The sequence below is a fragment of the Diceros bicornis genome, chromosome 17, assembly GCF_020826845.1.
Source record: "Diceros bicornis minor isolate mBicDic1 chromosome 17, mDicBic1.mat.cur, whole genome shotgun sequence".
In the NCBI taxonomy this organism is placed as follows: domain Eukaryota; kingdom Metazoa; phylum Chordata; class Mammalia; order Perissodactyla; family Rhinocerotidae; genus Diceros; species Diceros bicornis.
Genome location: NC_080756.1, coordinates 56,488,867 through 56,503,106, shown reverse-complemented (window position 1 = coordinate 56,503,106; position 14,240 = coordinate 56,488,867). Strand labels below are relative to the sequence as shown.

Here is a 14,240-nt window from a genome sequence, read left to right as displayed (position 1 = left end):
ATGTTTTTTCCAGACTTGGAAGGGATGCTCCTTACATAATAAAACCGTCTTATATTTGCTTAGCACTTTTAAAATAAAGTACCTTTTTCAAATATCTTGATATATAACCTAAATTCATAAATACATTTCTATGCAATGTGGGCAATAATCTAGCTAGAAGAGCCATTGCATATAAGATACTCAACTACCATCTTCCTTGATCTGGATGCCTAAGCAGAGAGCTAGTAAATAAAAGTTGCAATTGTTATTGAGAAAGTAAAAAACAATTCGAATATCTCTAACTCTAACAAAAATGAAGCTATTGGTTCACAATTTCAAGGTTAAAAGGTTTTCGTGTTATGTGAGTGAATACACAGTGAGATGTGCTGAGGGAGGAAAAGATGGACATGAGAAAAAGACTGAGAGGGGCCGGCCCCATGGCTTAGCGGTTAAGTGCGCGCGCTCCGCTACTGGCGGCCCTGGTTCGGATCCTGGGCGCGCACTGACGCACTACCTCTCCGGCCATGCTGAGGCCGCGTCCCACATACAGCAACTAGAAGGATGTGCAACTATGACATACAACTACCTACTGGGGCTTTGGGGAAGGAAAAAAAGTTGGAAGATTGGCAATAGATGTTAGCTCAGAGACGGCCTTCCTCAGCAAAAAGAAGAAGATTAGCACGGATGTTAGCTCAGGGCTGATCTCCCTTACAAAAAAAAAAAAAGAAAAAGACTGAGAAACACAGTCACAATGCATCTATAAGCCAGCAGCTTGTCAATGGAGGAAGGAAGGGGAGGAGGGAGGGGAAACCATTGCTCAGCAGGGCTAGCATCCCTGGAACCTCCCAGCCCCTGTATATCTAGGTCACTCTCCTTTCTATGTTTGGGCTCTGAAAATGCACCGGACCCATTAATGAATTTATTCCTGGATTATGTCTAGGGAAGGAGGGAGGGAGAGAAAAAGCCAAGCTCCAGATGTGAGCCTTGATTTGTGAACGGCCTCTCATCTTAATCCCTCTAAATAGGAAATCATAACAGTTGGCCTGAGGTCTCTCTCAGGATCTGGGTCAATTTAAACATAAGCTCTCCCTCTCCTCTAACCCTCAGTGTCTTCTCCTGCTTCCCTCTCTCAACACAGTAAATAAACTCGCCCTCCCCTCCCACCAACACACACACACTTGTTTTGCTTTACTCCACCTTTGCTGCTTCTATCAAACAGGAAAGGAAGGTCATTTCCAGGGCTTCCTTCCCAAGGTGTTGGATTGAGGGGCAAGTGAGAAGGGAAGGGGTGGGAAGGAAGGACAGCTGCTCCCCTCGTTAAAATGTTTTCTACTCCAGACCTAAGGGGAATGCATCTGGGAGAGAGGATTAGGTGAGAGATAGCTTTAGCCTTTTGCTGATTAATCCTCTATTAACAATTATTGCCTGATACTATATCTTTGCGATATATTATTTCATAGTAATGTACCATAGAATTATATTCTTTGTAACATTCAGCAATAAGACCCAGCTTATCAAAGACCTATTAATCAAGTTTTCCTCTAAAAAGTTTTTTTCCAAAAAAGTATTGTGGTTTATTCGAGCCATGCTGCCTTTATTTGGCTATCCCCGGTCCAGCCTGAGAAGTCCTGAGCCCTCTCCCTCCACTCCCAACACCTCCGTGTGTCCTTAGAAAGATGCTGACCAAGGAGTTGTGGGGAGGTCAGAGAAAACAAGTCTTCCCCAATCTGGAGGTGACAGCTTTCCTCCTGGAGGAGATACAACGGCAGTTTTGTTCAATTTCCTCTTTTAATGGAAAGGAGATTCAGGATGATGGGGATAATTCAAAATAAGTTTACCAGAGAGATAGCAAAGGGACTGGAAAAACAGCTCAGAGTGCACTCTCTTCCTTAAGAAATCCCAGATCTCTCAGCCGTGCCCAGGTTTGCCTGGTGGATCCCTGTCAGAGCTGCCAAGATGCTTCAGAGATGTGGGCCCCTCCGCAGAGCCTCCTGCTGCTTGAAAGGAGGGAGCAGAAGTGGCCTGAGACCTGAGCCCTGGACTGACGGGTTAGTATCTTTACTGGTTTGCAGGGTGTGTCAGTCTAGGCTATTGCTGGGACCCTCTCATCTCATTCCTGACGAGGTTCCCGTGTCCATAATCCCTTCCAAGGTGAAGGAGGAAAATTGATAGTTGACAGGAAAGACCAGTGGCATAATTAGAACAGAATTTTATTTTTGCCTCCTCCTGTCCCTTTAAATTTTGTCCAATGGGGCAAGATTTTCCCTTGACCTAGATGAAAATTCAGCAGATCTCCATATGTTTTTGGTTTCCTCCTTTATAATAAACAGCACTACAGTAACATTAGGTCTCAAACAGTACCTCAATTTAGGAATTAAATTGCACAGACCAACATGTGAAATTGTTTTTACCCACAAAGTTGTTTTCATCCATAAAGTTGGGCAGTTGTGTAGTAACGGGTGATGCATGTAACCTGAAAAAAGGGCCAACGTGGAGTGAATTGACCGCTTCCCCTATTTGGCCATCCAAACAAGTCTTAACATTTTCTGGTTAGGTTCCATCTTCACACCCAATTGGAGTATTTAGCGAATCTCAGAAATCACTGTTCAGTTCCTATCCCTCAGTTTCTGCTCCTCCCCTGCTCCACAAATGAATTTCTTTCTCTTAGTTCAGTTGCATTCAACATATATTTAATGCAATTCATGATATGGACATGGCGCCATGTTTAGTGTTGTTAGGCAAATCAGAGGTGAATACAGTATGGTGTTTGATTTCAAGATATCCCTACTTCCCTATTTTATCTATCTATCTATCTATCTATCTATCTATCTATCTATCTATCTCTCTATCTATCTACCTACCTACCTACCTATCATCTATAGATAGATAAATGCTGTGGTAGATACTATTTATAGATAGGATAGATAGATATATAGATAGACATACAAATAGATACACATATATACACTCAGAGGGATAAAGATAAAGATATATTCTAGTAGGACTGGAGGAGAGAAGAGGCTAAAACAAGTAATGGAGAGCTAAAACAAAGCATATTGGCTCATCTGCTTTGCAGAGACACAAGTAAAGTATCCGATGGTGGAAGAAAGGATGTGTTATTACATCTTGCTGGGGCAACCATGAAACACGACCTTGAAAGCTTTTCATGATGTGGCTTTCCTCCACTTCTCTAGTCTGATCTTGCAGAACTCTTTCCCTGCCCTCTGTGTCAGCCACATTAACTTTCTTTCAGTTCCTCAAACCCGCCCCGTCCCTTCCTCCCTAGGCCTTGGGACAGACTCTTCCTTCCACCTGGAATAGTTTGTCTTCTCCATCATCACCTCGGGAAAGCTTCCCTGGGTCCTAGATGGGGTCAGGCTCCCCACTATTCTCAGAGCACCCTATAATTTAGCTGGTACCCCTTAAAACTGTAATTAACCAACCAGTGTAAAATTAGATGCTCAGTGTCTTTTGCCTTCCCCAGGATGTAACTCCACAGAGGTTATGAAATATGTCTGTCTCGATCATCAATATAGTTCTGAACTTGGAACAATGCCTTGCATGTAGTAGGTACTCAATAAATATTTTTGAATAGATTAATAAAGGTGTATTTAGGATTCTTTATCCTCCTCCTCTTCTCCTCCTTTCTCTTCAAGTCCAGCTCTCCTTCCCATCAATGTTTACTTCTCCTAATAACATTCTTTTCTCTGTGGTTCTGCACACCTTATAAGTCCTCTGGTCTGGTAGGACCAGTCCTATGAATTGAGAGAAGACCTCCCATTTTTTCTCCTCTGTATATCTCATTCGGGCGACATAATCTAGGTGTTGCAAATAACTCCTTCAAAGACATCATTTGGGGTTTGTCTGAGAATAGGTCGCAACGCCAAGTGTGGTCTTTGGATGTGAGCATCAGCATCACTGGGGAGCTTGTTTGAAATGCAGTCTACGTTCACCTGGGTCTGAGTCTGCCTTTTTACAAGATCCTCAGGTCATGGTGCACATTAAGCTTTGCTATGAAAGAGCTTATTTTCTATTAGATGGGTGCAGAAGAAAGCAGGTTCAGTTATGTGGGATATCAGCTGCGTCCCTGCAAAGAAGACACTGAGATGGAGTTAGGAGTACAACAGGTTTATTAGGAGGTAATGAAAGGACCTGCAGAACTCAGCAGGGATAGCCTTCGGACCACAAGGCTGATCTGACACCTGTGAAAGGAAAGAGGAGAGGAGGGTTCGGAATGCAATGTATTTCTCACAAACTCTTGGCCGACCCAATGGGGAAATCCAGAGCAAAGAGTGCACATGAGCAGAGTTCTGCATTGGGCAGAAATGGCCAGGTCCTTGTAACCCTGTTGTGCTCAGTCTTTGGCAGAGGGCTCCCCAGGAAGAGCACGGCCTCTGTGTGAAAGGGAGGCAGAGCCAGAGGATGCTAACAGCTGGAGGCTGTCAGCTAACTGCACTCCTTGAAGCTGAAAAGCAAATTCTCTCTTTAAGGAAGAGCCTAGCAGTATGGCCCCATGGCTGCCAGATGTGACATCTGAAGGTAATTTTGCAAGAAACTTATAAAAGCTAGTAAAGGTATGGAAAGCAGATGGAAGAAAACACCACATGAAAGGAGCCTGATTGATGTGCTTCGTGTTTATGTTGTACTCTTGTTCTTCAGGGAATAGCCTCCCAAGGGCCCCTGGACCACAAGGTCCAGAGAACTCTTTCCCTTAAGGAGCGCCAGGGAGAGTTCGTGTCAACCAACACGGCATCCCCATCTTTACAAGATGCAGAAGTCAGTAAACAAGATACAGTGGCCACAGGTCTCTGTGCTCACTCTCTACAAGCTCAGTAAGCCCCAGGCTCCCCAGGGGCAGACGTGATCCTGACTGGCAACCTCAGAGCCAGAGAAGAATAAAAACCCGAACGAGATGGAGCAGGAAGGGCAGAGGTCTGGGGAGGTGAGTGCGAGGCCCTGTGGATACCCAGTGATGCCTGCACAGACTGGTTCTCACGTTCACGCCCCTTCCTCCGTCATGCACATCTGCAAGGAGAGCTAACCGCAGAGTCACAGACAATGAAGACATTTACATATGCCTAATTCACATCCACCCTCACGGACAATTAAAAAAGCCACACGCACTAAACTTCTCCAACCCTGACACAAGCTCCTATATCCGTACCCTGCTACTCCAACAAACACTTGTGCACTGGGTACCAAGTGTCCACAACATCCCCCATGTGCAGACACATTCACAGACAGAGGTGTGGCATCCACATCTATAAACCCCAAATGACATACAGGAACACAAATAGACAGACATTCAGAAACACAGTGACTTCACGGTAACTTAAAACCAACGAACACCTGGAGGATGTGTCTGTAACTGCTAGACAGGCCTTGAAAGCTATTTCCCTTGGCCACAGATAGATGCCCAGGCCAGATGTGCGTGTGGGGACTTGTATCTAGAAAGGCGGTTACGCATTTCTGTAGAGGTGTGGTGAGTAGGGAGCCCAAGGGCCCAAGCTCTGTTTGCTGGGGTTTGAATCCCAGCTTCACCACTTTCTACCTGTGTGACCCTGGGCAAGGTAGTCCATCTCTCTGTGTCTCATTTTCCTCATCTATAAAATGGCGATAATAATGATACTTAGAAAATAGGTTGCTATAGGAATACACCAGTCAATATTTGTAAGGTGCTGAGAATGGGCCTGGCATATCCTAAGAGCAAAGCAAGTATTGGTTCTTATTCTACTCCCGGGAATTCTCCAGCTCTGGGAATTCCATAACCTCCCTGGCTCCCTCTCATTAATGGCCTCTGCCCGCCACCACCTGCACAGGCCTGCTGTGGTTGCTGGCTCTGGGCGTCACCAAGCAGAAATAGCTCTCACTGGGACTCTTTTCTCTTTCCTCCCCTTCCCTGTTAAGCGTTTCTGCAAATGGATTTGTGGAGAGAGCAAAGGGCTTGTGTCTCAGCAGGGATATGAGACCAGGCATGGAATCTTCCCAGCAGCTGCCTTCCTGGGGTTGTCGCGCTGACCACCGCTCTCTGGACAGGAATCCGGGCTTTCCCGTGGGTAAGGGCAGGGGGACGCTGCAGGTTTCAGGCGGTTACCTTTTGGTGGGTTTGTAGGAAGATGGGAAGAGAGACGCTTCTCCATTGGTCTGGAGATAGACACAGACAGAGACAGAGATAGATATATTTTTACCTCTATCTATCTTTGGGAACAATTACGGAAGGCAGGGGGCGTGGCCAAGCTGTGGGTCTTGAACTGTGATTCTTCCCAAAGAAGAGAGAACCCTTATCCCTCCAAAGGGGAAATGTAAAGAGGACTGTTGTCTCCCCTCTCTGATACTCAGCTCAAAGCCTCATCCCTCCAACCCAAGGCAACTTATCTCCCCTCGAGTCCACTCTGCGTTCAGCTGGTTCCCTGGTGAACTGAAATCCAGAGCTATTCTCATCTGGTTGCCCCGGGAGTTTCAGCGCTCGCGGTACAACCTGTTCCTCCATCCTCTCCGCTCCTTCTCTCCCTCCTCCCTCCGCCCGGCTGCGCCCTTCTCAGCCCCCCTCCCTCCTCTTGCCCGGAGCCCCAGCTGTGCCCTCCGGGGAGAGGCCCGCTGCCACGGTACCGGGGAGGGGAGGCGGGAGAGGAAGGAGGGGAAGGGAGGAGGCGGGGGAGCCGCGCAGGGTGGAGGCCAAGCGCCGCCGCGCAGCCGACGAGGAGAGGGGCAGCTGAAGGTTGCATCTGCTGGAAGGAGGCTTTTGGCTGCTTGGTAACGGGTTGCCAGAACGGAGAAAGAGGCAGAGAGCAGGGCAGCGGCTTCTTGACGTCAGGACCAAGCGAAGGGATCGCGCCAGCAGCCCCAGCCCGCCGCACAGTGGGGGCCCGCCGAAGGCTAGAGAAGAGCCCGACGCGAGGCGCCCAGCGGGGCGGGAGTGGGGTGGAGCGGGAGCCAGTCGCCAGGGGCGCAGCATGCCCCCTGCCCCCCGGCCATGGAGATTGCCCTGGTGCCCTTGGAGAACGGCAGTGCCATGACCGTCAGAGGAGGAGGTGAGGCACAGGCAGGCTGTGGCCAGGCCACACGGGGAGAGCTCCAGTGCCCCTCGACGGCTGGGCTCAGCGAAGGACCCGAGGAGCCTGCGCCAAGGGGGCGCGGCACTCAAAGGGGCGCGGACCCGGGAGGGCGGCCTTTGCCACCGCTCCCCGAGGAGCTGCAGCAACCTAGATGGCTGCCTCCGGAGGGCGAGGAGGGAGAAGGCGACACCGCCCTGGGCATGGCGGAGGACCAGGCGCCCGGCGCAGGGTCCTTTCACCACCAGCGCGTCCACATAAACATCTCCGGGCTGCGCTTCGAGACGCAGCTGGGCACCCTGGCGCAGTTCCCCAACACCCTCCTGGGGGACCCAGCCAAGCGCCTGCGCTACTTCGACCCCCTGAGGAACGAGTACTTCTTCGACCGCAACCGGCCCAGCTTCGATGGCATCCTCTACTACTACCAGTCGGGGGGCCGCCTGCGGAGGCCGGTCAACGTCTCGCTGGACGTGTTCGCAGATGAGATCCGCTTCTATCAGCTGGGGGATGAGGCCATGGACCGCTTCCGGGAGGACGAGGGCTTCATTAAAGAAGAGGAGAAGCCCCTGCCCCGCAACGAGTTCCAGCGCCAGGTGTGGCTTATCTTTGAATACCCGGAAAGCTCGGGGTCTGCGCGGGCCATTGCCATCGTCTCCGTCTTGGTCATTCTCATCTCCATCATCACCTTCTGCTTGGAGACCCTGCCTGAGTTCAGGGATGAACGCGAGCTGCTCCGCCATCCCCCGGTGCCTCACCAGCCTCCTGGGTCCACCCGGGGGGCCAACGGTAGCGGGGCTGTGGCGCCTCCCTCTGGCCCAACCGTGGCACCTCTCCTGCCTAGGACCCTGGCTGACCCCTTCTTCATTGTGGAGACCACGTGTGTCGTCTGGTTCACCTTTGAGCTGCTTGTGCGCTTCTTCGCCTGCCCCAGCAAGGCGGAGTTCTCTCGAAACATCATGAATATCATCGATGTGGTGGCCGTCTTCCCCTACTTCATCACCTTGGGGACTGAGCTGGCAGGGCAACAGCCTGGGGGTGGAGGAGGGGGCGGCCAGAACGGGCAGCAGGCCATGTCCCTGGCCATCCTCAGAGTGATCCGCCTGGTCCGGGTGTTCCGCATCTTCAAGCTCTCCCGCCACTCCAAGGGGCTGCAGATCCTGGGCAAGACCTTGCAGGCCTCCATGCGGGAGCTGGGCCTGCTCATCTTCTTCCTCTTCATCGGAGTCATCCTCTTCTCCAGTGCCGTCTACTTCGCAGAGGCTGACAACCAGGAGACCCACTTTTCCAGCATCCCGGATGCCTTCTGGTGGGCAGTAGTCACTATGACCACAGTTGGCTATGGGGACATGAGGCCTGTCACTGTGGGGGGCAAGATCGTGGGCTCACTGTGTGCCATCGCTGGGGTCCTCACCATCGCCCTGCCTGTGCCTGTCATTGTCTCCAACTTCAACTACTTCTACCACCGAGAGACGGACCACGAGGATCAGGCAGCCCTTAAGGAAGAGCAGGACAGCCAGATCCAGGGGACCGGGCCGGACAGCAGAGGCCAGCGGAAAGCCAGTTGGAGCAAGGGGTCCTTCTGCAAGGCTAGGGGGTCCCTGGAGAATGCGGATGGAGCCCAAAGGGGCAGCTGCCCCCTAGAGAAGTGTAATCTCAAAGCCAAGAGCAATGTGGACTTGCGGAGGTCCCTGTATGCCCTCTGCCTGGACACCAGCCGGGAAACGGATTTGTAAGGGGGAATTCAGGCGACTGGTGGCAGTGGGGTAGGGACAGCGGAGGCCTCTTGAACCTGGGTATTTACTTTATACCGCAGAGTATTTCAAGACCACCCTGTAACCTAAGTCTGTCCCTCTTCTTTCACTACTTCCCACCATCATCCCTCCGTGGATCCCCCCATTTTTCCTCTTCTTTCCATGACACCAAGGGTCGCCTATTTTTAAAAAGCACCACATTCCATGACGCAGGAGCTGTTGAAGTGGTGAGCACTGTGAGATGGATGTATTTGTAGCCCGTTTCCTATACTCGGCAGAGGGATAACCCAAACAAAAATGACTTTAAATAGCCAAATCCCAAGAGATTTTGTAACCCCCCGCCATGTGTTCCAAATTTGCTTTACATATGATTATATTTATGTATAGGGGAAGGTATTATTTTTATGGCTGGTGAATGGATTTTTGTACTGTAGTTTCAGATGGAGATATTTTGGATATATTTTCAAGACATATGTGGTATTTATGGAAGAGAGAGTTACTGTGATGTTTTTCATTAGAGCCAGAGATCCTGGTTATGGCTGTTCTGGTTCCTGTGTCTGCAAGCCTCTCTCTTTTCTGGGATGTGGTATCGGTGCTTTGCGTCTAGGGCAGGGAATGTTCTGGAAGAAAGACAAGCCTGACTTTTTCTGTGCGCCTTAAACAATTCTTGTAACTTTCTTCGAAAAGCATTTTAATGATGTTGGAGGGAGACTTCTGATCATTCATTCTCTTTATTTTTATTCCAGGAAATAAAATGTTACTTGGTTGAGGCGAGTGTTAGTTTTTCTACAGCTGATGTATTTTTTGGAAAATTTTAAAAATAGTCTGTCATTTGCTGTTTCTGGTTTTGGAGTCAGAGCAAACGCCACCTTGACTGGGTCAGAAAACGTGGAAAGCTAAGGAATTGGTCATTAACATCTTTTTGCTGGGCCCCCTCTGTGCCTCAGAGATGGAGGGGTGAATTCTGTGTGTCTCAGGCTGTTTGTGACATGGACGCCCTGCAGCATGCTGGCTGGTGGTGTGGTGTTAGAGCCACCCATCAGCGTGGAGTGTGGATGGAACTAAAAGGCAGAGGGTGATCAGACCCCCACAGCCTGCTGCAGTCTCCTGGAGCTGGATTTCTGGACTTTTCTTTGTCGGCAGATTTTAAACCCTACTTAACATGGCTCTCAACAGCTCTGAGAAACAAGCCTGATTCTCACAGACGTGAAGGCTTTCACAAAGGTGCAGCCCTGGTGTGAAAGTCACGGAGGGAGGGAATGGCGCTTTGTTGTTATGCTGTCCCCACTGACTGTGGTGTGGCAGAAGAGAATGCACTGCCTTTATGGTGGACAGAGGCCGCGAGAAGCCAAAAGGAAGAATTTCCCTGTCCACATTACAGGCTGATTTCTGCAGATTATGGCCTTGCCCTGAGTAATCCCTGAACTCAGAGTGAATCCATTTGTTCCCTCTTCACTGGATGGTTGTGGTGAAACATCACAGTAGGTGTGACACTGCCTGCAGTTTCTCTCTGGGATTAGCTATCTGCGTGGGGCTCCGGGTGCCTGCTGTCGCTTTTTCTGCTAAATAATCCACAGACTGATTGTTTCACATCCTCAGCAGGGTGGGCTGGTGGTCCACAATCACACCTCCTGGGCTAATGGCTAGTTCAGAGGGTGCATCGGGGTCTCCACGGGGGCGAGGGAGGATCTACCAAATTGATGTCCGGGAATCGTGGATTTAAATAGGATGCTGGCACAATAATAAAAGCCAGCGTCTGTACTGCTCAGAGTCATTTCCAGTCAGGAACCGTCAACAGCAAATCTGAGGAGGAAACAGGACTGTGCAGGCAGGCCTCTGTTGGTTTTCATTACGTGCTGAAGAACAGAGACATCTTATTTATAATTTACAAACTGCCTAAAAGCAGGGCACCTTGCCAAAGCTCCACACCACGCAGTCTTGCCTCCCAGTCCTCTATGCCTTTAGAGCTACTGTGTGTAGTTAGGTACACACCTGGTAATTGGGTCTGGGTCACCCCTCGGGCTGCACCCTCCCTTAAAGACAAAAGAGAAGTCACCACCTTTGACCCGAAGGTCCACTTCTTTAGGCTTGAGGAGCAAAGAGACAGCTGCCAGATCTTAGATGTGTCCAGGTGCCTGACAGATGTTGGTCCAAATGGAACAGATTGCATCTTTAAAACGTCCAGTAAATGGGTGAGAGCTTATACAAATCCTCAGGGGCAGAGTGGAGGAAATGAGAGAGTGAGTCTCCCTATTTTGTGTGTGGAGCAGGTTTACAAGGGAATCAAGGTGGTTCCAGAGGGGCCCCTGGAGTTGGGTACCCCAGAGTCCTGCTGTGGCCTGCCATCCTGGGGACCAGTGACATGGTATCTGTCCTGGCACACCAAGAGGGGCACTCACCAAGTGCAAGTATTTTAATCTCTCCCTCTTCTCAGTGCACATGCTGCTATGATTCTGGAAATAGGTCCAACCGTTTCACTCCGGACATCATGGTTTGCCTGTTCACGTGTTTAGCAGGAAAGGAACCTGAATGCCAAGGCTCTGATCCAGGCCACCTGAGGTAAGAGCTCCCTTCCTGTCCTCTCCCCCCACCTCTTCTCTGCTGTCATTGATTTTCCACAGCCTCTACCTTCCTGAAGACATTAGATCAAGTGGCCTCAGCCAAGCTTTTTATCCAGATGTTGCTTCTTGGCTTCCACAGCAGGAAACCATCCCTAGGTTTATAATCCACCAGCTTTGGCAACCACAGCATGGAGAGCAGGGCTGGGCTTGGTGTCGCGCACTTGGGTAAGGACAGCTTCTTCCTGAGAGCTTCTGGCTTCCTCTTCTTCACTACTTCCTTTTTTCCCTCTCTTGCTCATATGCTCACTGAACCCTGAGCAATGACGGGTTTAGAAAAAAAATCTTTGCCATGCTTTTAGAACCCCAGGTCCTTGGTTTGCCCTGCCTGGACACTCTCTGGAGAGGAACATGAAACAGAGGACCAGCCCTTGAGGAATCTTTCCATAGAGGTGGGCTTTGAGTGATTCTAGTGGTAATGATGCGAGCACTCTCAGGCTTGGAGTGGATGGAGCAAAGTGTTTTCTCTTGGTGCAGGGACACCTTGCCTCTAGTCCCCTCCAGAAATGTGGCTTGTGCACAATGGCGTGTGGCCCTGGGTGATGTTCAAGCGCTATTCTCTGGAGTTGGACCTCAGGTGCACATATGTAGGCAACAACTCCCTGGCCCAGCACTCCTAGGTGTGCTGGGGATATGGAACTAATATTAGGATGTACTGTCTGCCTTCAAACAGCTTCAGTCCCACTGGGGAAGCAATCAGTACAAAACAAAAACAAGTCATGCAAGACAGCATGTGACAAGTGCCTTGTAGGGGGTTCCAAGAAGAAGCATTATGGATCAGGAGTAGGAGGGTGAGGAGGAATGGAGTAGAAAAGAGAAGCTTCTGGAGACCTTGAAGGGAGGCTAGGAAGAGGGGAGGGCATTCGAGATGAGGGTAGGGAAGTGGTGGGCTGGAGGAGAATGGCTGCCGCATCCCCATCACCATCCTCCAGGGCTGGAGTCCAGAGTTAAAGGCTGGTGCTGCTCCCCAGGACTGCAGTGGGAGCGCCGATTTTGCCAGTGGCAGGGCACTCAGCAATTGTTTAGGGCAGGGATTGGCAAAAGTTCTGAAAAGGGTCAGATAGTAAACGTTTTAGGCTTTATAGGCCAAGAGGTGAAATTGAGGCTATTATTGTAGGTACTTATGTAACCATTTAAAATGCAATCCTTCAAAAATGTCAAAACCAACCTTAGCTCCAGAGCTGTCCATCCCTGTCCTAGTCCTCTCAGTGGATCTGTCACACAGAGGGCTGCCTCTTGGGCATCCAGTCACATCTGGGGAGCCCTGGTCTGGCTCCCTGATGTAGTTTTACTCCACTGAACTTACATTTCTTGCAAATGCCAACCCCTGGTTTTGGGAGGGGATTTCATGCTGGGATTTCCTAGGCCAGGGAAGGCCTTATCAGGAAGATGTAGCTTACTTCTACCTCCTCATGACAATTAGATTACTCTAGTGGCTGTGGGACAGGCAGCTCTATTTCTAGGGAGGAGGAGAAAATTCCAAACTGGAATTTCTGCTTAGGTCTCTGGGCGGTGGGTTTTCCCTGAGCTGTTGGTGGAAGAGGCCCCAGCCTGCCGGAGAACGGGGCTCCTTCTTCTGGCCCTTAGTCTCTTCCTGGACATGGCATCACACAGGGAGCCTTGAGGATGCACTTCCCTGTCTTTCTTCACCAGACTCTCCTCTGGCTGTAGAGATGGGCCCTGGGCTGGCCTGGCCTCTGTGTGCACACAGTGTGCATCTGGGGTACACACATATAGGAGTGTGCATGGTGGGGTGAGGTGTGGCCCAGCCTGGAGTGAACCCTCTCCAGACCACAGGCCTCCAGACAGAGCACGGTGCTTATTGCTTTCCCTTTTAATTGGCATTTATTTTCTAACTTTGCGCCATGCAGTGTTTCACCTGGAAGGAACCTTACAAAGAATCTGGTCTGCCCACTCCTTTTACAGGTGAGCAAACCAAGGCCCAGAAAGAAGAGGTGATTTACCCAAGGTCAGACCCCCAATTATAGTAAACTAGGACTGGAGTTGTTTTCCCTGACTCCTAGGCTGGATTTCCCTCCCTGTGCCACTCTGCTCCTTCTGCACGCAAGCCTGCAAGTTCTCATTAAGCAGCCCTCTACTGCACCTCCCACGGCACGTCCTGCCAGATCAGCTTATCTGCGTCCAGTCTGCCTGTTAGGGCTGCCTCCCGGGTATCAGTCCGCCTGTAAAGTCCTGATCTGTCTCCTCTGATTTGATTTTTCTCAATTCAGCTTGCATTTATTGCAAATGTCAAGCCCGTGTAGGCAATGGAGATATAGCACCATGATGAACAGAGTCCTGTATACAAGTACCTCACTGTCTAGGGGGGGAAATTAAAACATTTATAATCCAGTGTTCTTAGTACTATCATTCATTTGTTCACTCATCCACTCATTCATTCATTCATTCCTGCATTCATTTAACACATATTTATTCAATAAATATTTACTATGAAGCAGGCACCGTGCTAGTCTGGGAATAACCGGCAGGGCATCTTCCCAGATGCGTTTTCCTGTCTAGTGGGGAGAATCAACAGTTGAGTAAGCAAATGAATATTTTGCTAGATCATTTTCAAATTGAGGTAAGAGGCATGGAGGAAACGAGCAGTGCTGTAACTGGAGAGAGATGCATGGTTAGAGAAGAGTGACACGGGAGTGAAGCATGAGAAGGCCTAAAATGAAGCGAAGTGTGGGGGACAGGGCTGTGGGGACTACGGGGGCCCTAGAAGGGAGGGTATGTTTTCTTGCAGAAGCAGAGGGGTGGAGACCTCAGGCAGAGCTGGGGGCCAAGGAAAGCCAGGCCCATTTGATGCTCTGGGCAGAGTTTTCAATCCCAGCAGC

At 50.0% G+C, this 14,240-nt stretch overlaps 1 protein-coding gene across 1 annotated transcript; it reads left to right on the top strand.

The window, feature by feature from the left end:
• Positions 1–6,952: 6,952 nt before the first annotated feature.
• KCNA5 (potassium voltage-gated channel subfamily A member 5) lies at positions 6,953–8,764 on the top strand. Its single transcript, XM_058557606.1, has one exon. The coding sequence runs from the start codon at positions 6,953–6,955 to the stop codon at positions 8,762–8,764; it is 1,812 nt and encodes a 603-aa protein (XP_058413589.1).
• The last annotated feature ends 5,476 nt before the right edge of the window (positions 8,765–14,240 follow it).